Consider the following 27,490-nt stretch of genomic DNA (forward strand, 5'->3'; position numbering starts at 1 on the left):
TGTGCCGAAGTTAGGGGTCCTGGAACTCTACTGCCTCTGGACTATGCGAGACTGTGAGGCTGCGGAGGTACCGCTCTCCACTGCTGTTACTTGACTTCTCCTTCATCAAGGAGGAGGCACAATGTTGTGCAGGTTTCTGTGAAATGCTTGTATTAATCCAGGATATGCCTGGCGAGGTGGTCACTTAAACCAACACTTTCAGATTCTCCCAAGCCTATCTGGGTCTTCCTATCACTCCTTACTTCTGCCCCCAAAGAGGGTTATTCGGAGGATGGAAAGAATGGGAATGTAGGGGGACACTTGCATCTTCTTCTTTCCTCTGTGCTCAGTGTCACCTCCCAGAACTGGAAGGCTGTTCCCTCTCCAGTGTGCAGGAGTGTCCCTGACTTCCACTGTGTCCCTGTTTTTCCTACTTTATGGCTTATCTATGGCCAACTCTTGTCTTAGTCCATTTGGGCTGCTATAAGAAAATACCATAGATCAAGTAGCTTATAAACAACAAACATTTATTTCTCACATTTCTGGAGGCTGAAAAAGTCCAAGACCAAAACACGAGCCGATTTTGTGTCTGATGAAGGTCTACTTCCTGGTTGAAAGATGGCATTTTCTTGCTATGTCCTCACATGATGAAAGGAGCAAGGCAGCTCTCTGGGACCTCTTTTATAAGAGCACTAATCCCATTCATGAGGGCTCTGCCCTCATGGTCTAATCGCTTCCAAAGGCCCCACTTCTTAATACCATCATATTAGGGATTAGGTTTCAACATAATGAATTTTGGGGAGACGCAAACATTCAGACCATAGTAACCATCTAAGCTTTGGTTTCTATTATACAGGGGCCCAACTTTGGGAGTCCTAAGAAAACTCCTTTATTTCTGTTTTTTAGTCTGACTTTCAAGACTATTGCTCCAGTAAGGGTTTTTAAAAATCTAGTGGAAATTTAAAACTTATCAATGACTCTTTTGTTCTATGTCGTTTCTACCTCCTCCTCCCAGGATAGTAGGCCTTCATCTTATGGCATAATCTTAATGGCAGAAGAAGAGCAGGTGCTTCTTCTTTTCTTCTTCTTCCTCCTCTTCCTCTTCCTCCTCCTCCTCTGCCTCCTCCTCCTTTGATAACTACCCACCAAAGAGGGAAAACACATTTGGATAATATTTTAAAACATTATCCTTACATCTAAAAGAATAAAATCATGGGAAGTAGTGGAGTGTTGGCATCTATTATTTCATTATTTCTACTTCAAGAAAATGAAAATTGGTTTGCCAATAATTAAAATATTGAGTTATTTTTATTAAATTTCACATAAAACTTAATTCAAGTTAATTATTATAATCCAGAGAGGAATTTTGAAGCCAGAGGGCAAAATCTTTAAATATTTACCTCAGACATACCAGGTAAAACAACTTAAAGTACCTTCCCAGAACAGAATAAGAACACTCCTTATTTAGAAGACAAAATTCTCATCTTCAATTATCAGCTGATAGATCTAGAAGACCCACCAGATGTCACATTTGTGTTAATGACAATTTCATTTTCCATGTGTACAGATCCTTACAATTTTAGGCTCAATTTTTTAAAACTTGGAACGTATATTTTGGAAAGGATGAGTTCTGTGTGTGAATAAGGTTACAGTGGTCAGGGAGTTCTGTTGAGCTATTTGAACAGGACCAAAAATGATTTTTATCCCTAACTGCCAAGGTGCTAAACATTTTACAATTAGACTGTTATTCCTGTAACAGGAATTATCCTAATCAGCACTCCTGTTTCAAAATCCTTTCATGAGCTTCATCAAATGTGTAATGCACACTATCTATAAGTCATTATTCTAGGGCTCAATGATGAATTGGACATGAAAGGTGGGCAGAGACAAGGGAGAAGCAACAAATAAATAAATGAATTAAGTCAACAACACCTTTGTGTGGCTTCTTTTTTCCAGAGGTTCTTTCTTCCTTTGCGAATTAGGCTTAATGAAAACTTTGGGTATCTGAAGAGAAAGCAGGAAGAAGGAGGATAAATAGAAGCTACTAGAAACTATCCAATTTCCTTAATTTAACTTGCAATTTCTCCCTCCCTGACACCCACATTTTAATATTTCTCAAGTCAGGATTTTTCCTGCAATCTAAAAACAGATTTAATAAGGCAGTGTATTCTTTGTTTAAAATTATTAAATTGAGCTTTTTATTAAATAGTGCTTCTTATAATCCATGGCATGTCATCTTAAAGAGATCAGTAACATTTTAATTGAAGATTTTATTGAAGTAATTGTCAATTTAGATGAAGTCCTAAGATATAATAGAGGGAGAGCCCACATGCACTTTAACCAGTTTCCCCTAATGGTACCATTTTGCAAAACTGTAGCTCAGTATTACATTCAGAATATTAAGAATCTGTAGAACTTACTTGGATTTCCCCAGTTTTCCTTGTACTCATGTGTGTGTTTAGTTCTATCAATTTGAGCACATGTGTAGGTTTGTGTATCTACCATGACACTCAAGATACTGAAGTTTCATCACCACAAAGTCCTTTCATAACCCTTTTTTAATCTTATCCACCTTCCTCCCAGCCATCTTCCCATCCTTAAACACTGACAACCACTAATCTGTTTTCCATTTCTAAAATTTTGTCATTACAAAAATATTACATAAATGGAATCATACAATATATCACTTTTTAAGATTGGGTTTTTGCACTTGGTGTAATTCTTTGCAGATTCATTTAAGTTATTCACACTGTGTGCATCAGCAGTTCCTTTTTATTGTTGAGCAGTTTTTCATGGGATGTACGTACCATGGTTTGTTTAAACATTCACCTGTAGAAGGACATCTGAGCTGTGTTTGGCTATTAGATCAGTAATATGAGATATTGAGAACCTATTAGATAAGTTACATACTTTCATATTTGTTGTTCCAGCTAATCTTTACCCCAAAAAATCCTTGAGATAACCTTTAGTATCTGTACTTACAAAAGAATAATTTGAGGCTCCACAATACCAATTAACATACCACGGTCACACAATTGGCAAGTAGCAGGTTAGAATTCACACTTAGATATTCAATTATCAAGCCAACGAGTGCTATTTGTCAGTTTATTTGATGGTTTCTTCCTTGGGTTATCACAGGCATTGGGGCTAGGGCCGGCTAAAATGAACACAGAGAGCACTTAGGACTGTCTATGCATCCCCAGTTTTCCCTATTATTTTCCCACCATAAATCAGAATAGATCTGAGAAAAAGGGCAGTAAAATGACTGATAGCTCACCTGCTTGATGGATCTGTGTTTTGGTGGTTCCTGTGCTTAGATGGTCATTGACAAACCAAACATAAAGGTGAAAGTAAATTTTGCTTTCCCATATCTTGATAAATAATTGTTTCTTGCTCTGTTTTCTTTCTCTTCAATTGGCAAGTGTATCAGGGGAGTGGTAGTTAAACTGACACATTGTCATTCTGAAAACAAATGACTGGAAATGCCACACCAGTTCATATAGTACCAGAAAAAGCTTCCAAGCAGCCCATCTGCTCAGGAGAGGGACACATTCTGCCTGTCATAACTCAAGCACAGTCTCTTGGAGAAATGAGTATGGCTGTCAATAATGAGCCAGCCCTCTGAGGGAACAGCCTTCAGGAAAATAGGCACATGGATGCTACCCCCTTTTGGACTACAATGCTGGGACAATTCATAAGCCCTCCCTCCTAATAAAGGTGCTTCTCCCACCATCCCATCACCGGCCATTGCCACTCCCACTCCACATCCCGCAAACCAATCAGAAATTCTCCTCCTTGGGACAACAGCAAGGGCACATATGTACATTTCAAGAGGGAAATTAAAACCATGATAAGATATAACCACAAACCCACCACAGTGGCTAAAACTAAAAACATTGGCAATACCAAGTGCTGGCAAGATGTGAAGCAACAAGAACTCTCATACATTGCTGGTGGGAACACAAAATGATACAACTGCTTTGGAAAACTGTTTGGTAATGTCTACTAAAGCTAAACATATGCATCCCCTGTAACCCCAAAATCCCACTTATATCTATAAACTCAAGAGAAATGCATGCATGTGTCCACCAAAGGACATGCATAAAATGTTTACAGCAGCTTTGTTCATAATAGCCAAAAACCCAAACGTTCACAGTAGGTAAAGAATTATTGAATATTCATGCAATAGAAGACTACACAGATAAAATTCTGATATGTACAACATGGATGAATCTGACAGGTGTTACATTAAGCAGAAGAAGCCATACTCACAAAGAGTACACACTGTGTAATACCATTTACATGAAGTTTGAGAACAGGCAAAATTAATCTATGGTGATAGAAGGCAGAAGAGTGGTTACCTCTGGGAAGGAGTGGGAGATAGTTACTGAGTGAAAGGGGCATGAGGAACAATCTGGGGTGCTGAAAGTGGTTTTATATCTTCATGTGGGTAGTGGTTATTTGGGTATATACAAAACCTTATCAAGTGAAACACTTAGGGTTTGTACACTTTATGCCTTTTACTGCGTAAACTAAATGTTAGACCAAAATTTTTTAGTTTCAAAAAATATGAAGGAGAATTGCTCCCCCATTCACCTCATGGGATACTGGACCAGGCCACTCTTTTTTCGTGTCCTCCTCCTTCTCATCTGTGGATCTGTGGACACCAAGACATGTGGCAGGGCCAGTTGACTACTCCACCCAGCAGATTATAGGGGGGAGGGAAATTGATACAATAGCAGGCATACTTAGGGGTAAACCAAATGAGAGATTGGCACTGCAGTCTGAGAGAGGATAAGCACTTCATGCTAACATGCCTCCAGAGACTTTTCCTGTCTTCCATTAACAAAAAGGTGACTTATGTTGAGATGGAGATGAAATAATTATTTGAGCATGGATGATTTCCGCTCCCTTGGAAAGTCGAGTTCAAGAGACAGAAAAACACATGTGTGCATGCACACACACACACACACACACACACACTGGTGGTGGGGGGCAGAATCTATCTCTGACAGGCACTGATTCCAAGCGATTTAAATACTCAAAATGAGAGAGAAATAGAGATTTCATAAAAATTAGCAGGTGTACCAAACTCACATGATATATGGATTTGTTGTTTCTATTTGTCTCTTTTCTAATTTGCATGCAGTGAAGTTCACTCTGCAGTATACAGTCCTATCAGCTTGAACAAATGATACATTCCTGTAAGCAGCACCATAATCAAGACACAGTTCTATCACACCAAAATTGTCCCTTGAGGTGCCCCCTTTGTAATCATCTCCTTGTCCCACACTTAAACACTGCAACCACTGATGTGTTCTTCAGTGCTGATATGTCATTTTGCCTTTTTCCACAATGTCACGTAAATGGAATCATACAGTATGTTGCCTCTGGGACCTGACTTCCTTCAATTAGCAGAAGACCTTTGAGAATAATCCATGTTGTTTCAGGTATCAATATTTCATTTTGTTTTATTGCTGAGTATTCCCTGCCATATATGTTATTCCTTGTTTTGGGCAATTATGAATAAGGTTGTTATAAGATTCATGTACAGGCTTTTATATTAATATATGTTTTCATTGATCAGGCAAATACCTTATAAGTGGGATTGCTGGCAAATGTAGGTTTAACTTTATAAGACACTAACAGTTTTCCAAAGGGCTTGTATCATTTTACATTCCCACTAGCAATGTGTGAGAGCTCCAACTGTTGTACATCTTTGTCAACATTTGATATTGTTGCTTTTAAAAAATTGTAGTGATTATAATAAGTGTGAAGTGGTATTTCATTGTGGTTTTAACTTTTATTTCCCTTATGACTAATGATGGTGAGCATCTTTTCATATACTTATCTATCACTCATATATCTTCTTTGGTGACATGTTTGTTCAAATCATTTGCCTATTCTTATTGTGAATTTGGAGAGTTCTTTGTATATTTGGGATATCAGTTCTTTGTCAGAATTGTGATTTATAAATATTTTCTTTCAATCTGTGACTTGTCTTTTCATTCTCTTAACAATGTCTTTTGAAGAGCATTTTTTTTTTTTGAGACAGAGTCTCGCTCTGTTGCCAGGCGCCAGGTTAGAGTGCAGTGGCGTGATCTCGGCTCACTGCAACCTCCACCTCTCGGGTTCAAGCAATTCTTCTGCCTCAGCCTCCCAAGTAGCTGGGACTACAGGCGTGTGCCACCACGCCCAGCTAATTTTTGTATTTTAGTAGAGATGGAGTTTCACCATGTTGGCCAGGATGGTCTCAATCTGTTGACCTTGTGATCCGCCTGCCTCGGCCTCCCAAAGTGCTGGGATTACAGGCGTGAGCCACTGCGCCCGGTCAGAACAGACATTTTTAATTTTGTTAAGGTCTAATTCATTATGAACTTTTTATTTAATGGATCATGATTTTTGTGTCATGTCTAAGGACTCCTTGTTTATAAAGAGTCCTTATACCTATTTTTCACGTAAGAAGTTGCCCATCTCCCATACTGCATACTGACAACTAAAACTGGGGACCAACTAGACTACATCAGTCAATATAGGTTAGCTTTTGTATAAAGCTTCAAGGAAAACAAAGACTTCCTCCTTTGTTTTCCTAGAAGCTTTATAGCTTAATTTTTTTCATATTTATGTTTATGATCTAGTTAAGATTAATTTTTGTACAAGTTGTGTAGTTGGGTCAAGATTCATCTTTTTGCATATGGATGTCGAATTGTTCCAGCACCATTTATTGAAACGATTATTCTTTCTCCACTGAATTGCCTTTGCAACTTTAATGAAAATCAATGGACTATATTTGAGTAGATTAGCTTCTGGACTTTCTGTTCTATCTCATTGATCTATGTTTCTCGTCTTTCACCAATACCACACTATCTTGATTAATGTGGCTTTATAGTAAGTGTTGAAATCAAATAGTGTTACTTCTCTGCTCTTTTTCAAAATTATTTTGGCTATTTTAGTCCATTTCCTTTTCCATGTAAATTTTAGAATCAGTTTATCAATATCTACCCCCAAAAAAATCCTGCTGAAATTTTGATTAGGATTGCATTGAATATATAGATCAATTTGTGGAGAACTGACATCTAAACAATATTGAATTTTCTAATGGATGAACATGGTATATCTTTCCATTTGTTTAGACCTTCCTTGGTTTATTTCTTCAGTGTGTTGTAGCTTTTACCATAAAGATCCTGCACATCTTTTGTTATACTTACACTTAAATGTTTCACTTTTTGGAGGTGCTACTGTAAAAATTGTGAATTCTAATTGTTTATTGCCAGCATACAGAAATACAGTAAATTTTTGTGTATTTGCCTTGTGTCCTGTAACTTCCTAAACTGACTTACTATTTCTAGGAGGTTTTTGGAGATTCTTTAGGATTTTCCACATAATGATGTCTTCTGTAGGTAGAATGAACTCTATTTCTTCCTTTCCAATCTGGATACCTTTTATATATGCATGTTAAGGTCCACCTCTATCCCCCGGTTAAAATTATTCCCTTCCAAAAGCCAAGCTGTGCAGTTCTTAAGAAGTTGCCCATCTCCCATACTACATACTGACAACTAAAACTGGGGACCAACTAAACTACATCAGTCAATATAGGTTAGGTTTTGGTGTAGTAACAAATAGCCCCAATATTTGAATAACAAATATCTCTTACAACAAGAAAAGTTTATATCTTGCTCACAATACATGTCCACCATGGCTGGCCAGGACTCTTCCCTTCATGTTCTGTTAGGGACCCAGGCAGATGGACCAGTCACTCTCTTAAATATTGTCTGTGGCTATGCCATAGCAAAGGAGGGGACTAGGAAATGCAATTCTACTCTATGCCTGGAAGTGGAGAGCCAGAAATATTTTGTGAAGGGCACTAATGACTATTAAGGAATACACAGACACAGACACACACACATACACACACACACACACACACACACACACCACAGAGACAGAGAGAGGAAAGTAAGACAAATAAAAATCATTCTAATGCAAGCTAGAAAGTGGCATGTATGGCTCGGAGCGGCGGCTCACGCCTGTAATCCCAGTACTTTGGGAGGTCAAGGAAGGTGGATTGCCTGAGCTCAGATGTTTGAAACTAGCCTGGGCAACATGGTGAAACCCCGTCTCTACTAAAAATACAAAAAAAAATTAGCTGGGACATGGTGGTGGGCACCTGTAATCCCAGCTACTTGGAGGCTGAGGCAGGAGATTCACTTGAACCCGGGAGGCAGAGGTTGCAGTGAGCCAAGATCATGCCACTGCACTCCAGCCTGGGCGACAGAGCAAGACTCTGCCCCCAATCCCACAAAAAAAAAAAAAAAAAAAGAAAGAAAGAAACTGGCATGTGTCTTTAGAGAGATATAGAGAATGCACAACTGGAGTTTAAGGAAGGTTTCTCTCGTTAGATTAGGAAAGGCTTCAAACAGCAGGAACCTTTGAAGTTAGGCCTTGAAAGACGGAATTTGGATTTTCAGTATGTTTATATTTCATAACATAGTATAGTAGTTAAAAAGATATTCTGGAGTTATGTTGCCTGGGTTTTAATATCAGATCTGCCCAGTACTAGCTGTTTGACCTTGGCCTAGCCACTTAACTACTCTGTGCCTAAGTTTCCTCATCTATAAAATGAGGCTACTAATAGTACCTGCTTCACAGATTGGTGAGACGATTAAATGAGTTAATATTTGTAAAACTCCAGAATAGTGCCTGGCACATAAGCGCTATGAATGGTACACACATACATCCCTGGTGTGTGTACCATTATAAATCCAAAAGCCCAAACAAACTCTTTGTTTGAGATCTTTAAACACAAAGACTGGATAATAAAAAAAAAAATCAGAAAATGAATTCTCTGTGGTGAAATTTACCTCTAAATTTCAGTTCCAGTGAACAATGTCTGTAAACTGACACTCCTTTCAATCCTTTATAACTGGAAATTCAGATCAGATTCCTAGATTTCTTAGCTATAGGTCAGCATTTTCCTTTCCTCTGTCCAGAGCTAGCCAGGGCTGGATATGATAGCTGAGGGTTTTTCTCACTAACTTTGAAGACTTTGGACATGGTATTTAGGAAAGTCTGTTCATCAAACTATGTAAAACCAGACCTTCACTCATCATCTGGCTGGAGATGTTCTTGAGTACTAAAGAGGACTAAAAACCCCACAGGATAGATAAGCATGTGAAAATAAGGGATTTGCTCAGAAACTCTCTGTCCTCAAAAAGAATGGGACTAGCACCAGGAGGCCTTCACATCTCTTGGAAGATGGGCAACCAAAGAAATATTTCTACTGTAAATGGGAAAATAGTAACGCTCCTAAGAGGACTAATAATGAAAATTTCCATTGGTCTAGCTTCTCTAAATGAATAAAACTCTTTAAAGTATATTCCTATGTTTGGTTCTCATGACAACCCTATAAGAACTGCAGGGGTGAGAATTAGTCTTCACTCTCACTTCACAGCTAAGAAAACAGGCTCAGAAAGGTGAAGTGACTTGCCCATGACATTGCAGCTGGGAAGTAACCAAGAAGAAACTTGAACTCAGCAACACTTATACTTCATTGTGGTTACTTCTGAGACCTGGTTTCCAAAAAAAGTGGAAGGCATACTGCTGGTGGGGTACAAAATGATATAATTTTATATTTTGTATATTTATTAGAAAAAATATAAAACCAGGACAAACTGGTGATGTGAAGCTTCCTTTTTTCAATAATTTCTATTTAAAACATTGGTCAATTTTGAGAAAATCTTAGGCAATTCTTGACACAGATGATACATGGATGTGGCCAAAATTGTGAAGATGGTCCCCAAAGGTCTGAAGGCTGGAAGCCCTGCTATAAGGTGGTTGGAAAGAAAAGTGACTTGGGTATGGGTGCTATAGGCCTGGCTTTGTCACTAAAGGACCATGTGACCTTGGACTAGCCACTGAGCTCTCTGAGCTTCCGTCTTATCGTATGTAGAATGACAGCATTAGTTGAAGTCATTTCTGGAGCCCGTCCAGTTGGAATCTTCCAAGATAGAAGCTGGGTGTTATGTCCAAGAAGAGTGTGAAGGGCTAGATATCTTTGGCCCCTTCTCCTGCAGTCAGCTTTAATTTGCCTGAAATAAAGCTGACAGGAGGCTGCTGGATTCCAGGCACATTCCTCTGAGTCAGCCACTCAAGATCTCTTTACACAGGAGCTTCTAAGGCGGGCCCATTCAGCAGCCTGGATTTGAAGGTCTCCTTCCTTCTTCTTGGCTGTGTGCCCTGGTCCCCATGGCCTGCTTAGAAGGGGAGATCATGACAGACAAAGAAGGAAGGAAGAGGTTTCTGCAGAGCTGTCCTCCCATAATGAAAGAGCAAAAGAGAAGACTTGTAAAGATTCCAGCAGGGAGGGGATTTAGAGCAGCAAGAGGAATAAAATCCATGATAGGCCCACTAAGAATGGGATCAGAGTCAGTGAGGAAGTTTTTTGGAAAAACCCTTGGTTCCCATTGTTTCAATTTTTTTTTATTTCAATAGCTTTTGAGGTATAACTGGTTTTTGGTTACATGGATGAATTGTATAATGGTAAAGTCTGTGATTTTAGTGCACCTGTTACCTGAGTAGTGTACATTGTACCCAATATGTAGTTTTTAATCCCTCACCCTCCTCCTACCCTCCCCGCTTCTGAGTCTCCAATGTCCATTATACATGGTTCCCATTTTATTTTGTCTTAGGTACTTGTGGGTGGGTGGAACAATGGCAGCTCTCCTACAACTGAATCAGGTCAGCACTCAGAACAAGAAGGTATAGGAGGGTTACCATCAGCTACTAAAACTATGAGAAAATCCAGGGCCACCTTGACCTGCTTTGTGACATTCTGTGTTTCCATATGTGAAATGGACATAATAACTGTAACTATCTCCTAAGGCTATGGTGGAGATTAAATGAAATAATACATGTGAAGCCTGCTGATAAGAACACAATAAATGCTACTGATTATGTTTACTACTGGTAATCTTATACTGGAAGGCTAGCATAGTGTTCTAGCTTGGAGTTAGACAAATGTGAGTTGAAATCTTGGCTTGACCACCAATTAGTCCTGTAATTTTGGGCTTCGGTTTTCATTGATAATAGTGATGCTAATAGCATTCACCTCAAGAGAGGGTTGTCATAAAGATTCAATTGCATAATAACATAAAGCACTGAGCAGAATGTCCACACATTTGAATTGCTCAATAAAGGATAGTTGTGATAGACATGAAGCTGTACTCTCAAATCCTTCCTCGAGGAAAGACTCATTGCTCCAGCTGCAAGGAATGCTGCCAGCAGACAGTGTCCACTGTTAGCACCTTCAGGGACTGTATGTCCCTAGTAAGTTCTCTGAAGCAGAATCTCCCACTTCGGGGTGTCCTCAAGATATTCAGCACAGCACTGCAAATATGATAGGTCAGCTCTAAATACTTACTGATGGGCTGACTCACTTCTGAAATATGAAATATATTTTGATGGAGTATACTTTGAAACAGTTCAGGTGTGAGGAGGGGGAAAATCCCATGTAACCTAATTCTAATTCCACAGCAAGGATGAGGTTGCCCTCGCTAGCATTTCTAGCCTCACTTGCATTTCTAGAAGTTTTTTTTTTAGTTAGATAGGATACAGAGCCCCAGCTTTGGGGGACCCAATTTGGCTCTCATCAAAATCCCTCCACTCTCTCCCAAGGCCTGGCTGGAAGAGAGGACACTCGCTTCATGTTGACCTTGTTTTCAGTCAAGACTGCCTGTGAAAATGCAGTCTTGGCAGATGTGCCCTTTTGAGAAGATTTTTACCTTACAGAACTTGACAGATTTTCGGCCTTAGTCTTTAATTTAAAGTTTCTCATATTACCCGCTCCGCTCTCACCAGTCCAGCTTGGGTAATTTTTCTCTACAGCGACAGTTTCTCAGTTGGTGGTTGCATTCCAGAGTGGGTTAATGTGAAAGGCAGAATTGCCACATCTTGAATAACTTAAACCCAAGTGAGGACTGAATATAGGATTGAGCAGAATGTAGCACAGTTTTGGGCCTTTGAGCAATAGTTTCCAAACACCAATCCATGGACCAGGGCCAAAGTTCTGCTCTCGTGGAGTTACAATCCAATGGGGGCATGATAAAATGCAATACTGGCTGCCATACTTTGCAACTTCTCTCATCAAGAGGAAGGCCTCATTTCTGTATACCTTGAATCTGGGCTGGTCTGGTGACTTGTCTGACCAATCCAATGCAACAGAAGTAGCACTGCAATTCCTAGCTTAGAGCTCGAGAAGCCCAAAAACTCCCACTCTCAAGCTCTTGGAACACTACAACTGCCATGTGAACAAGCCTGGGCTGACTTGCTAGAGGATGCAAGAACATGTAGAGAAAGGTCCCAGTACTCCAGCCTTCCCAATGAAGGCCCTTATAAACCAACCAGCTATAACTGATCCTTCTGCTGACAGCACGTGCATGAGCAGGCCCAGCCAAAATCAGCCAACCCTCGCTCAAGCAGAAGAAACACTCAGCTGAGCCCAGACCAAACTGGCAACCTACAAAATCATAAGTAATTGAATAAGTGGTTATTTAGGCCATTAAGTTTTGGGGTAGTCTATTACACAATAAAACTGACAAAGGGGAGACTAACTGATATGCTGGAGATACAAAGTAAAGAATAAAACAAATAGATGACCATGATAATACAGATCGTAACATGTACATTAAAAGAAACAAAGAGGATGAGGTGATGGAGAAGGACTATGGGTGACATATTTGGAAAAGGTAATTAGGGAAGTCCTCTCTGAAGAGGTGACATCTTTGCAGAGATCCAAATGACGGAAAGGAGCCAGTTAGGTGAAGGCCTGAGGGCAAAGGAAATTGCAAGTCAAACCCTGTAAGGTGCGTTTTCAAGAAATAGCATGAAGGCCAGTGTGGCTGGAGCCCTGGTGAGAGAGGGAAAATGTGGCCAGAGGGGAAGTCAGAAAGGTGAGCAAAGTGCAGTAAGAAACCACTGGAGAGCTTTAAACAGAAGAGTGACATCATCTGATCTCCATCTTTTAGAGTTTACTCTGACTGCAAGGTGGAGGATGGACTGTAGAATTATAAGAGTGGAAGCAGGAAGCCTGGTTAGCAGGCTGTTCTAAGGTCCAGGGGAGAGAAGATGCTGCTTAGACGAGAGAAGTAACAGTGGTGGTCATGAGAAAGGGTCAGATTCTGGAATTATTTTAGAAGGAAAGCCTCATACAGCACATATGCTGGCTTGAAGCAAAATTTTGTTACTTGATCCATGGGTCTAATAAAATTTAGGTCACTGGTGTTGCTTTACTCTTCATACACTTATTCTACAATTTTTATTGAGGAGTTTTTTTGTTTTATTTTATTTTTAATTGACAAATAATAATTATATATATTTATTAGGTACAATGTGGTGAATAAGTGTATCATTTCCTCATATTTCATACAGGTTTTTATTGTTAATTATTAATAATAGGTATGTGAGTTTTTCCTCATACTTACAAAAGTGGATAAAACATAAATCCAGCATTGGTTGTACATAGAATAAAGTATTTGCTTCATAATTCCTATTTTTACAATTTTGTGAATAGGATTCAAATTTTCACTAGTAAGTTCTCTGAAAGCAGAACCTCCTTCAGAGAACATTCCTCCTTTGAACATTTTTCACCAGAATTCCCATTATAGTCTCCCAAGATATCCACATTTGCTTATAAACCACTTGCTTAAAATTAGATTTTTCTTAGAAGTTAATTTGGAAACATTGGTTCGTTTAACAATTATCAAGAAACTGTAGTTCAGTGATTAAAATCATGGACTCTGGAGCCAGTCTGCCAGATTCAAATTTCAACTGTGCCATTTATTACTTGTGTGATGCTTGGCATGTTTTTTGAAATGGGGTAATAATAGTACCTCCCATATGGTGATGTGTGTTGATTAAAATACTCAGGACAGCTCCAGATACATAGTAGGTGCTCACTCAGTGTTAACTACTATTGTTTTACATCAAATGCCTTTGTGATGCCAGTCACTAGGCTACATGTCTTTGTTACTGTGACTATTCAAAAGATGAAAAATAATATTTCATTTACAAATTGACAAAAGTAACTTTATTTCTGATTTTCCCTAATTCATCACTCCCTTCCTCATTTTCTGACTCTGTGAGTTCTGACTATACTTCTGTTGTCTACTAATGACTGGCTGTCATGCTCACTGTGCCCTTGGCCAGCAGCAGCCTTGAGTTCTCAACTGTGGATTATGTACATAAGAAAAAAAGCTGTCAACTGCATCGGGCATGGAGACTATGTCTGAAACTATTATGGTAAAGTTACCTGTTGCACCAGAAGAGGTGGTATTCTAGTTATCTATGAGGCTGCAGTTAGAGAGGTGCTGGGGCTGTTCATCTTGCAACCTTATTCGGTCAAATGTCCAGTGCTTAGGCTGAACAACTGGGACTCTGCAGGCATCTCTCTCTACTTCTATGAGGTCTCTCCATGTGGCTTTTCCAACATGGCAGCCACAGGGTAGCCAGACTTCTTACATGGACAGCTCAAGACTCCAATGAAGCCTGTCCTAAGATAGATAGATAGAGAGAGAGAGATAGGGAGAGAAAAAAAGGGCACACTAGGTAGAAGATGTATTGCCTTTTATGACCTAGCCTCTGAAGTCTGTTATTACTAATCACAAATAATACCATATTCTATTCCTTGAGTCTGTCACAAAGTCCCACCCAATATTCAGAGGGAAACAATATAGACTCCTCCTGTTGATAGGGGAATGGCAAGGTTCTGGAAGAGCATGTGAAACTGGAAATATTATGGCCACTTTTGGGAAAATATACTCAGCCACAGACAGAACAAGGCAGTCAGTTCAAGCACGACTTGTGCTGGCCAAGAAGATACCCACGTGAACAAAAAGTCACAGGCCCTACTTGAATTGGCTAAATATGAAGCTTTACTTGAATGGCCTTACCTTTATCAGTTTAAGAGAGAGAGTGATTATGGAGCAAGTGAAAGGGGAAGAAGGAAACTCATATTTATTGAGTATCTATTTGTATATCCTGAATGCTTTGCATAAAGCTAACTATGGATCAACCACTATTGAGCACGTGAGTCTATAGATGGCAATTTGAATTGGATTCAGCTGTGCAGTGTTTCTGAGCTAGGCCAGGCTCAGCGGATGCCTGGGTCTGCTGTGCATCACCAGTCAGCTGCAGGTGAGCTGAGGCACCTTGGTTCTTTTCCACATGGCCTTGCATTCTCCAGCAGGCTAACCCAGGCTTGGTCACATAGTGGAAGGGTCCTGTAGGAGCAAATCCCATTATGCAGGCACTTTTGGAGTCTTCTTATGTCATGATTGCTATTGCCCCATTGACTGAATCAAGTCACGTGGCCAAAGCAGATCCACAAACATTGCAAGAGTGTAGATACAGAGAAGGGAAGAATTTGTGACCATTCTTGCAACCTACCATAACCTGAGACAGAAAATGTTGTTCACCAACTTGTCCACAATAATTTCTCTCAGAGGTCATAGTGAGAGAAGGACTATGTTGAAGATTCCTTATGCTTCCCCCTAGGAGGGTAAGAGAAGAGCAGGACCAGAAGTCTCCAGGGCTTCTAGTCTAGGGCAGCCCTACATGGTCCATGAGCATGAAGAGAAGTCCAGGTACTACATCCAGCCTGGAATGAAGACAGTATACTTTTAGGCAAGGAAGAACTGAGTGGGAGAAGAGAGGTATATTTCAAAATATTTCAAATTTTGAAATATTGGGGATTTGAGAGGTAGAGAAAGAGTGAATTTGGGGGTGCTAGTGAGAGACAGCATGGTTAAGAAGGCTGGTTTTGTACCCAGACTGACTGGGTAACAATCCTAGCACTCTGCTGCTTACCTATTTTTGACATTAAGATGTGACAATACACGTAAAACACAAAGTTTCTGGCACACAGTCAAGGATCAATGAATCATCATCATCATTAGCATCATCATCATCATTATCATCTGTGTGGAGGTTGACAGGAGAAGTAGTAGGCGAAAGGATTTTGATGAAGTGTTGTAACATTTTACTTGCCCCCACAATTTTCTTTTGGCATTTATGTGTGTGTGTGTGTGTGTGTGTGTGTGTGAGAGAGAGAGAGAGAGAGAGAGAGAGAGAGAAAGAGAGAGAGACAGACAGATAGAGAGACACACAGAGAGAGAGAGAGAGAATCAAAGCCTGAAGTGCTAATTTCTTTCAGGTGGAACATCAACCAAGACTGGATATGTGGAGCTAAGGCTTATATTGAGGGTAATCACACAAAATACTGTTCTCCTTTAATCTCAACAGTTACTCTGCAAGGTAAGCATCGTTATTCTTCCTTTTTCCAGGTAAGGAAACAAGCCCAGGGAGGTCAGGTAGCTTACTCAAGATCGCTTAATTTGTAGCAGATCTGGGATTCAAATCTAGATCTGTCAGATTTCAAGTTCCAATTTCTTTCTTAAATTTAGTAGGAAAGTTTCTTTTCTTGTACTTCCTTCATTTCAAAAACAAGATATGGTCATTGTACCAAGTAAAACAATCCAAAGATGTATAAAGTTAATATTTTTACCCCAAAAACCTCTGCAGTATCACCACTGTGACCATGATTCCTGCTTGCCCCACTTCCAAATATTGCTGACGTATCTTATGTTATCATCATGGTGTCTTTCTATGAAATTCTCAATACTCCTGTAAACATATATACACATGTACAAAGGAAGTTAATTGCTGTTCATCTTTACAAAAAATCGATCATGTTATAGATTACTCTGCAATGTGTTTTTTCTACCTTAAGAATACATCATAGCCATCTCTCTAAGGCAATTAATATGGATCAATAACTGCACAATCTAAGGTGCAACGAGGATATACAATTTGTGCAATCATTTCTAGTTGCCTGGTGTTCTGGTTGCTTCAAGGTTTTTTTTTCCCCCTACAGCCATAGCACAAAGACATCCTTATAGATCTGCTGATGATGTTGGACCTATAAAATGTATTCTGAAATGTTTGGTCCCTCTTGGGTCCCAAATGTTGCAGTTACCTGCTATTACTGTGCAACAAACCACCCCAAAACTTATTATCAAGGTTTATTGTGAAAAACAACAATTTATGTCTGTCTCCAAATATCTAATTCTTTAAGGACTCAGCAGGGATGAATCATCTCTGTTCTCAGTGGTATCATTTGGGGCATCTCACCTGGGCTCTGGAAGATCTACTTTCAAGATGGTTCACTCACATGGTTGGTAAGCTGGTGTCAGGTGTCACTTGGGAGCTCAGTCAGGATCGTGGGTCAGGGTCCTTGCTTTCTCTCCACTGAGGCCGCTCCACAGGCTGCTTAGGTTTTCTCACAGCATGGTGACTGAGTTCCAAGAGAGAGTGTCTCAAAAGAATCGAGCACAAGTTGCATGATCCTTTCAGAAGCTAACCTCTGAAGTCATGCAACATCACTTCCCACCACATTCTATTTGTAGAAATAGTCACAAATCCACCCATCCAGTTCCAAGGGGAGAGGCATTAGATTCTACCTTTTGATGGAGGAAGGCAAAGTTCTAGAAGAACATGTAAGATAGAAGGTACTACTGCAGCCACCTTTGGAAAATACAGTCTTGCCAGACAAAGATCACAGAGCTAGTAAGTGATAAAACTAAGACTAAAAACCTGGTATCCTTTTTCATTCCATAATGTGATGTTTCATTAGTATGTGAGTGGAGTCATCTCTTAGGGTTGGATTTGGGGCATGCGAACCAAGTCAAGGAAAGACTGAAGAGAGGAGCCAACTGTGCACTAAACTTTATGGAAATTAACATACCAGGATTATCCAAAGACTTTAAGAACCCCTGCCTATGGTGAGAGGCCTTCATGCCCATAGCATAGCAAGCTTAAAGACGAGGGGGCTAGGGACCCACAGGGACTTCCTAAAGGCCTTGGCAACCAACTCCCTTCCAGAAGATGTCAGTCTAGCACTGCTGCTCCCATCCATCATTTACCATCTATCCCAGAGGGAGTTATCATTCAACTACAATAATTCACAGTCATCAGCAAAGAAAGGAAAAGCATCTCAGCTCAGCTTTTTATTCTATGCCTTTCTTGTTTTTACAGTTCTGCTTTGACAGAATGGAGCAGTTCAAACCAGGAGACTGGAAGAATCAAAGATCAGCTGGGCAGAAAAGCTCCCTACCGCATAAATGAACAAGGTTACATGGTCAGACATAGCCCCGAAGTAAGTGTGTTACTGTGCAAAGTGAGGCCATGAGTGCATTTCAGAATATTACATTAAAAAATGTTCTTGGGTTTTTTGCCTTGTTTATTTCTTCCACTTAGATGTCTCCTCTATTTACCAAAAACATAAACCATGGCCTTCCTCTGTGGCTACGTCTACTTTGGGGGTTTAGTACTTTTAGTTAACAGTTTCGTCTCCAATGAACCCCCATATCCATGTTCCATCCTCCTACACCCCGCCCCCACAACCCCCACTTGGCAGGTAACCCCTTAACAGAATTCCAAATATCTGTTTCTCATTCATTCTGGAGGATTAGGCCTGTAGACCTGAGGCTAGACACTGACAACAGACACACTCTTGACCAAGATCCAGGGCAACTTCTTCCCCAACTCCTGGTATTTTTTCTGTCATATAAGCTGTAGGTAGGATACTCCTTGAGTTTAGGTTGCTCTCTACTTATTTCCCAAATTCACAGGCCTAGTGTAGCAGGTTTAAGTCTCCAAGTTTGTGGTAAACTTCTAAAGCAGCAACAGAAAACTGAAACAGCTGGTATTAATCCAACCCTAAGTAGGTCTCAGGTTATGTTTCCCAGCAGCACAGACTGAGATAGGGATTTTTGTTCAAGTGATTGATTGGAGGGGAGCAGGATTGGGCAGGGAGAAAAGCCTAAGCAAGGATGTGGTCCTGGCCAGGCACGGTGGCTCATGCCTGTAATCCCAGCACTTTGGGAGGCCGAGGCAGGTAGATCACTTGAGGTCAGGAGTTTGAGACCAGCCTGGCCAAAATGGTGAAACCCCATCTCTACTAAAAATACAAAAATTAGCTGGATATGGTGGCTCATGCCTGTAATCCCAGCTACTTGGGAGGCCGAGGCAGGAGAATGGCTTGAACCTAGGAGGTAGAGGTTACAGTGAGTTGAGATCGCTACTGCACTCCAGCCTGGGAGACAGAGCGAGACTTTGTCTCAAAAAAAAAAAAAAAAAAAAAAAGATGTGGTTTTTACTGGAGACTAGCTTCAGCCTGACCCTACAGCAGCCCACAGGGAGCATAAAAGCACCTTGGAGTTAGTCAAATCTCAGGGCAAGGCTTTTACACCCCCATGCCAGTCAGTCATTTGTTAAAGTCTGGGGGGTTTGAATGAGTAGGGGAGGGCACAGCTTGCAGAGACAGGAGCAGCTATGAACTATCAGCCAACACTCACAGGTCTGGGGAATGGGGGCCCCCAAGACATAACCTCGGGCAAAGCAACCTAAATGTATAACACCCAGCTGCCTCATGGATAGAGCATGGGACAATATTTTCCCCACTATTTTACAGTACATCTCTCCTGTGCCTTCTCAAAAATGTGACTTTGCCCTGATTAGCCCAAGGCATCTAGTTGCTAAGAGGTGGGAGTGGGTGTGGTAGGGTGAGGGGAGTTTGAGATTTTGCTACAGAGGGGGCCGGGTGTGGTAGCTCATGCCTGAAATCTCAGCACTTTGGGAGGCCGAAGTGGGTGTATCACTTGAGGCCAGGAGTTCAAGACCAGCCTGGCCGACATGGTTAAACCCCATCTCTACTAAAAAAAAAAATACAAAAATTCCCCAGGCATGGTGGTGGGCATCTGTAATCCTAGCTACCAGGGTAGCTGAGGTAAGAGAATCTCTTGAACCCGGGAGGTGAAGGTTGCAGTGAGCAGAGATAGTGCCACTACACTCCAGCCTGGGAGACACAGCAAGACTCTGTCTCAAAAATAAATAAATAAATAGAGAGAGAGAGAGAGAGAGAGATTTTGCTACAGAGGGAATGTAGACAGAAAACCAAAAGTAATATTTGACTTTTTGACATTCAAAATGGGATTGTGCCACAGGCAAGGGGCTTACAAGCCAAGAGATTGTCTTGAGGAAGGACTTTCCAGAATCCTTTGTCTCCTGCTGTAGCCAATAGTGAATAAGCTTGGAAGACTCAGCTCCTGGGTTTTTTACTATAGGGCAAAGGGGAGGACTTTGTCTGCCATGAAGGCATAGCTAAAGCCAGGAAGAAGGAACTACGACAAAGGGGAAGTAAAGGGAAAACCCACCCCTTTTCCCTGCCTAAGAACTTACGGCCGGTAGAAGGAGTGTGTGAGGTGAGGGAGCAGTAGTGCCATGTGTCCTGAGCTTCCCTGTGTGTGGTAGCCACACGGAGACAAGAGAGCCTCCAACAAACCTGAAACTGTCACCTTGAAGTCAACTGGATAACACCATGGGATCAAGCAGGGGGGTCCCTGGTCTTCCCAAGCTGCCTTCAATCCCTGTAGGATATGATACCTAAGTTCAGAGACAGAGGGCCTGCCACAAGCCCGCCTCAGCAGGACAATGCCACTCTCTAACAGGCTGCAGAGGCCTTCGCAAAAAACCACGGATCTGTAGTCATCAGGAGCCCAGCTGAGTCCTGGTCATTCTGGGAGGGCCACAGTCCTTGACCACACTGAGAGAGACATTAGATCCCAAGATGCACCGGCAAAAGGTATTGGCCTAACATCCAGGAAGGCTAAGGAACCTGCCTGAGTTCTTTTTTTCCCAGAGTTGGGGAAGTGCTGAGAGAAGTTTTCACCCAACGAGAGTCTGAGTATCTTCCAAAGGTCTATGTTTAAACGAGATCAGACATTTCATTTAATATTATTCCACCAAATAAGCAGGTTGGAGCTTAGCAGACTCATTAGGGATCAAATAAAAATAACTTCATTGTCACACACCCCATGTGCAAATGAGTTGAATTCTGCCATGTATACAAACAGAAGGCTTAGCCAAATGACCTTCAATGTACTTCCTAGCTTTAAAATTCTGCAATTTTGACCTGACACAGCAAGAGGCCACCATAACTGAGAACAATTTAAGGCAGCCTCTGAGGAAAACAGGACTGCCCTGGCTCTCCATGGCAGAGAGGCAGCCCCAGGCAAAGCAAGTCTGATCTCTGGCTCCAGCTTCCAGCACCTGGCTGGGTTGGCAGAGCTGAAGGTCCTCTCTTCCATGCTGCATTCTCATACCTGTGCCCTCCAACACCACCTGGAAGCACTACCTGCTCTTCTGCCACCCTCCCACCTCAGGGAATTTGGAGTTTTCAAGACTCATTAATGCTTCTGTCCTCAGAGAAGAAGCAAAGGGGAAAGGAAGTGTGCCTCTTTTGGTAGGTCTCAGGAAAGGCTTGGTGAAGAGAGGGTGAAGAGCATTGCTAAGATCATCATGAAGTTCAGCGATGGTCTGTGAGGTCTACTGGCTCACCCAATGCCAATAGGCTCCACGCTCTCAGAACATGCTAGTTCTTTCCCCACAGCTATGGATTCACCCTGCTGTTTCCTTCACCTCAACTGCTTTTCTTCGAGTGCATGTTTTCACCACCAATGCCCATTCAAATGCAACCTGCTGAAGGAAGCAATCCCTGACAACTCCAAGGACGCACACCTCCCTCCTCCGCGCAACATTTTGTCCTTCATGTCGTACAGAACGATGACCTGGTAACATTGGAATGCTTCTGCCTCCCTTCTTGGACTAAATTTCTCAAGCTCAGGTGCTGCCTTGATTTCAGCTCAGTGTCCACAGGGCCTGACATGCTGAAGATACTCAATGAATGTTTATGGAATGAATGAGAGCCAAGAGACCATCGTCAGTAAGCATCCTGTTACTGAAGGGGTCGTCCATGGACCAGCAGCATCAGCATCACCTGGGAGCCTGTTAGAAATGCAGCGTCTCAGGTCCCATCCCTGGCACACTGTCAGAATCTGCATTTTCACAAGCCTCCAGGTGATTCCTATGCATATTCATGCTTGAGCACCACTGCCTCAGCACACTGCAGGATTGGGGACTGGATGACCACAGGTTTCCAAACTTCTTCTTCAACAGCCAAACAGTAAATATTTTCTGCTTTGTGGGTCACATATAGTCTCTGTATTAACTACTTAACACTGTTGCTGCAGCATGAAAGCAGCCAGTGGCAATAGGTGAATGAATGAGCACAGCTGTGTTACAATAAAACTTTGTTTACAAAAACAGGGGGCCAGCAGGATTTAGTCTGTGGGCCATAGTTTGCTGATTCATGGTTTTCTAGAAGGCAAAGGGGCTTATCTCATGGAAATAATACTTTTTAATCCCAATCTCCCCTCCCACCCTTGCTTCTACCCTGAGCTTCTGAAAGGGAAGGAATTCCCAGTGACCTTCAGAGAAATGTGTAGCTTGACTTCTTAGCAGCTGATGAAGCTCTTGTAGAATATCCCATGCTTTCCATAGCCCCATGCCTATTAGGAAGTGTTACCTGCATGAATTTTTTGAGAGAAGAAATGCTCCAGAAGTTTCTCTATTATTATTCTCTTAAAGTATCAATAAAAATGTGTATATATTATACAAAAGAATGTACAAAACATATGTATATGCATAGTCTAAAGAAAAGCAATACAATGAACATCCACGTACCATTACCCAGCCTAAGGAGTAGAACTTTATCATATCCAGAAGCCCCTGCACTCCTTATGTCCATCTACAATTGAACTCCCCTCTCTACCACACCAAAGGTAACCATTATCCTTAATGTGTCTTAATCTCCCCCTCACTTTGCTTTTTATTTTTTTATCACCCTATGCATGTATCTTTTTTCCGTTCATGGAACTTTATGCAAATGGAATCATACTGCATAACTCCCTCTGTGATTCTTCTCATCAAACATCTCATTTCTGAGATTCAGCCATGTTGGTGCATATAGCTATAGTTCCTTCATTTCTACTGTGGTATAGTACTCCATTATATAAATCTACCACAACTGATTTATTCGTTCTATTTTGGGCAGACACATGGGTTGAAAATTTATTATTCCACGTTTCTAACATCTGGCTCTACATCCTAGGCCATCCTCCCTTCTCTGCTTGAGTTGTGCATTCAGTTTTTGTAATGACGAGCAATGCCCTATATAGAGAGGGGCTTTGAAAGCCCCATACTTACCACAAGCCTCTCCCCTACACAGACTATCCCTGGGAGTCCTAGGATCCAGGTAAAACTCACTTTGTGCTCTTAGCATAAAGTTGATATTAAGTGCTGTTCCAAAAGACAAAAGCAGCCTCCAATTGGGCACAGCGCCGGTGAGGAAGAAGCAGAGACCATGAGTAATCCACACAACTGGCCTCAGAGCCACTCCCCATTTTTGCGCATGGTTGCTGGTGGGATTTCCCGCCCAACTGCTAGCACCCATGTCTTAGTTAGGCGGTTGCCCTAGGCTGCCAGAGCCTGCTTGGTCCTTGGGTACAGAAAGCTGGAATTGCCCAGGGACAGCCCATTGGCAAAATGGCTGATGGGTACAGGGTATAAACCCCCTTGTCCCCTGATGGAGACACTATATCTCCAGTGACAGAGACACTAATCCTACCTGCACTGCTGCAGGATTGAGTCAGTTTTATCTCCATGGGGTTTTCCCTGACGCACCCTCACTTGGCCTCCTTCCCTTCTCACTGCCACTTCTGCACTCCCCAACTGGCCTTTAAATCAGTACTTTCCTATGAAGTCTGAAGTCAGAGTTTACTTATAGAGAACTTAAAAGGCAAAAAGTGGATATTGGTATTGGGAGGCTGTGGGTCCCACTACTCAACTAGATAAAGATGGAGCAGGGTGAGAAGTTTGCTTAAGATCCTCAGACCTTTGCATGCACAATCTAATGACAGGCATCTAGGCCAGCTTGCCTCCTAGTTCAGCCATAAGCCACAAGGCCTGCCTCCCCTCAGCAACTGCCATTTCTCTCTAATCTTGGCAAGGTTCTCTAGACCAAGATCTTCCCCACTAAAATGCAAATAGGTCTCCTGAAAGCGGCATCCCAGATAAACTTTGCTTGGGCTGGCCCTCATGCTTCTGAAAAGTGTCATGGAAAAGGCACACAGGTTTGACTCCTGACCACTCCTCTTGGCATTCCAATGAGGAAGGATTTGGGAGCACTTTCACCTGGGAAGGGGAGATAGCAGAAGAATGCTCATTTGACATCGACTGGGCCCTTCCTTGCCATATTTGCTCTGAAGGAAACTTAAAGTTATAGGCGTCCTTGATCACAGAGGGTTATGGAAATATTAAGGGAACATATTCAGTCTTAATGGAGAGTGCCTCTAAATCATGTGTCTTGGTAGCACAGATCCTGCTGACTCAGGATTTCAGAATTAGCAGCTGTGAAAAATCCCTAACGTCCATCATTGTAAAACTCATCATTTCCCTGGGGTCTGAAGCTAGCAGAGCTAAGGAAGAAAGAAAACACACCGAGGAGGAGTCACTGCAGGAAAAGTAGTAGGGGCTTTCGGAGTCACACACTGACATTCATCATCATTAGTCAAACAAAGAGGGAAGCCAAGGGCCGGCAGCCTCCCCATTATTGACTCCCACCTCTGAAGGTCCAGCAGAAGGTGGGCCAGAGATCTTGTGAGAGGCTCATGGTCTTTAGCCCAAGTGCCACTTGGGTGTGAGGTGGCCCCGCAGAGACCTTCAGCAGAGCCATGGCTGGGTACTCTTGGTCTTCCTGCCCTGGCCTGTGCACAATGGGCAGAAATTTGGTAGAAGGTAATTATGAATTAGAGGAGAACTGAAATTAAGTGTAACATGGGTTTCTGGAGAAAGTGTAGGTAAGATCAACAAGGTAAGGCCTCAAGAATGAAGACACTTCAGGAACATACATGGTTGTGAACAGAACTACTCTATGTTCACTGAAATCTATTTCCTTCGCTTCTTCATACCACTGAGGAAGCAACATTCAGTTCTTGTTCTCTGCTCTGACCTGTCAGGAAATGGCCCACTAGGATCAGGCTGGAATCAAACCTCTGTCTAACACTCCAGAGTCAACTCAGTCTGCTTAGTTAGCTTCAGAAGGCATCAATTACCTGCTGCTTTACCCTCTGGTGTGGGTAAATCTGTACTTCCTTCCACCTGCCTTTCTGAGGTAGAGGACCTAGTGGATGACACTGAAGCCCTAGGGGAGGGTGGAGCCTCAGGCAGAAGGGACCTGGATCTCTGCATGACTGCATGGAGCAAAACCTTTATGCTCACATGACCAACTGGACTATGTGAGCAATAAATAAATGTCTATTGTGTTAGGCCCCTCAAAATTGGGAGGTTTTTCTGTTACAGCAGCTAACATTGCCGAAATTAATTGAATGAAGAAGCTGAACCATGACAAAAGCAACCTTCAATATTCCACTATTAGGCCAAGGATGGGCCCTGATGGCAACAATCCTAATGGGAGGCAAGGAAACTCACACAAAAAAACTAGCTGCCTGAATCAAAAATGTCCCTTAAAAATTTGAGAAGCAGAGTGATATACAAAGAACAACTGCTATGCAGGCCAGCAGGTGAAAGCATGAATTCTGCTTCTGTCATTTGCTAGTGATGTGATCTCACAAGGAGGTTTCCCCTCTAAGGCTCAGTTTCTTCATCTGTAAAATGGAGATAATCATATCTAATTCTTGTGGTTGTTGTATCACTCAGATTCAATGATATTACATATTTAACATGTCCATACAATGCCTGACACCTAGTAGGCCTGTCTGAAATATGAGTTTGCCATTTTCTTCTTTGTCTTTCTCTACACCACCATTTCCCCCATAATCACTGGGTAGTGACCTCAGCAAAATGGCATACACATATACCTTCTCCCAATTTATCAGGCGTAGGAGAAAGGCAGAGGTTGGTGCTGGCCTTCTCTGTCACGCTGGGGCCACTTGACCAAGGCTTTCATTCCTTTGATTGATCATGTTCATCTCGAACTGCATTCGGCTGCCCAGAGAAATTCATCTCCAGCCTTCACAGTGAACTGGAAGGCTGGCTTGGCCCCAAAGACACCTCAGCAAATCTGCTACCCAGTTCCAGTGGCAGGCAGCCAGGCATCTGGTCCCTCAGTCTCAGGCATGCAGCTGTGACTGACAGCCAGCAGGGAGCTGAAGCTCTGATGTGAGGATCTGCTTTGGCTTCTAGAAAAATAGCAGCAGCGGCGGCGGCAGCAGTGACAGCAGGCTCCATTGAAAAGCAGCCCTACCAGCACAGCTGAGTCTGATGCCCTGCTGCCCAGGGACCCACACCGGAGGGTTAAACAGCAGGTAATTGATGGCTTCCCAAACTAACTTAGCAGACTGAGTTGACTCTGGAGTTTAAGACAGAGGTTTGATTCCAGCCTGACCCTAGCAGGCCATTTCCTGACAGCTCAGAGCAGAGAACAAGAACTGAATGTTGCTTCCTCAGCTGTATGCAGAAATAATCCCTGGCAAGTGTGGGTGGCTCTAGTAGTGAATCTCAACCCTAGCTGCACATTAGAATCACCTGGGAGCTTTAAAAAGTCCTGATACCCAGGCCATGACCCAGAACAATTACATCAGTATTTCTGGGGCCAGGACCCAGGCATCTGTCATTTTTAAAGCTCCCCAGGTGATTCCAAGTGCAACCAGAGGTGAGAATCATTGATCTACAGTTTTCAAGTACCGGCCCAAGCATTAACTCCCTTGATGTACACGAGGTAGTGTAAGTGCCATTAACTCTATTTGACAAAGGAGACAATAAACTCAAACGAGAAGAATAATTTGCTTAGTAATATGCTTGATGAGTGAAGAAGCTGGAATGCAGTTCAAGTCTTTGGTATTTAAGTTAGTCATCTTTTGTTTACCCTTCTGGCCTCATCTTCTTCTATAAAATTGGAATAGCATCAGTATTTACTTCACAGGTTGTTGTAAGGATGACGTAACTCAATTTGTTTTTTTTTTCATTTTACTTGATATGCACATATGACTTTCCAGTGTGCCCAGGACTCTTCAAGCACTTTACAAATGTTAACTTAGGTTAGTTTGCTAAAATGCCTCCTGTGCTCTCCTACACCACTCAGGGAAATTGACCTAGGGAGCAATTTAGCAACACTATCGATTGCCTCTAAAATATGTGAACTTTTTAACCCAAGAAATCCATCTTTGATAATTCATGAAAAGAAAATAAGTAAAGGCCTATGCAAAGATTGAACCACAAGGGTGATTGGGTGATCACTGCAGTTTTATTTAAAATGACAAAAAAAAAATGGGAACACTAAGGTTGAAATATAAGGGATTCATTAAAGGTTCAAATATAAGTGATTCATTTGTCATACACCACTTAGAATTGAGCCACACTATTTCTTCTTTTGAAATAGTGTGGCCCAATTCTAAGTTATGTATGGCAAATGAACCCTAGAATAGCTTCATGTTCACACCCTGTGTAATACCCTCCACTTGTGGAGTATGAGCAGGACCTGAGACTTCCTTCTAACAAATAGAATATAGCAAAGGTGATGGGGTCTCACTCTTGTGCTTAG

The 27,490-nt window shown here is 41.8% G+C and overlaps 1 protein-coding gene across 4 annotated transcripts in view; it reads right to left on the minus strand.

The window, feature by feature from the left end:
• Positions 1 to 390: 390 nt before the first annotated feature.
• The window catches only part of REPS2 (RALBP1 associated Eps domain containing 2), a 285,301-nt gene continuing 258,201 nt past the window's right edge, over positions 391 to 27,490 (minus strand). For 3 of the 4 annotated variants that reach the window (XM_064364494.1, XM_064364493.1, XM_064364492.1), the window contains exons 18-19: positions 1,912 to 1,983; positions 393 to 1,117 (exon numbers count right to left, since the gene is read on the minus strand). In XM_064364494.1, coding sequence (XP_064220564.1) covers positions 1,025 to 1,117; positions 1,912 to 1,983 — 165 coding nt within the window. In that variant the 3' untranslated portion in view covers positions 393 to 1,024. Of the gene's footprint in view, positions 1,118 to 1,911; positions 1,984 to 27,490 lie in introns of all 4 variants that reach the window. The other variant, XM_064364499.1, reaches the window with a different exon arrangement.

The sequence above is a fragment of the Aotus nancymaae genome, unplaced genomic scaffold (genome assembly GCF_030222135.1).
Source record: "Aotus nancymaae isolate 86718 unplaced genomic scaffold, 86718_ANA_hifiasm-v0.15.2.pri h1tg000058l, whole genome shotgun sequence".
NCBI lineage: Eukaryota > Metazoa > Chordata > Mammalia > Primates > Aotidae > Aotus > Aotus nancymaae.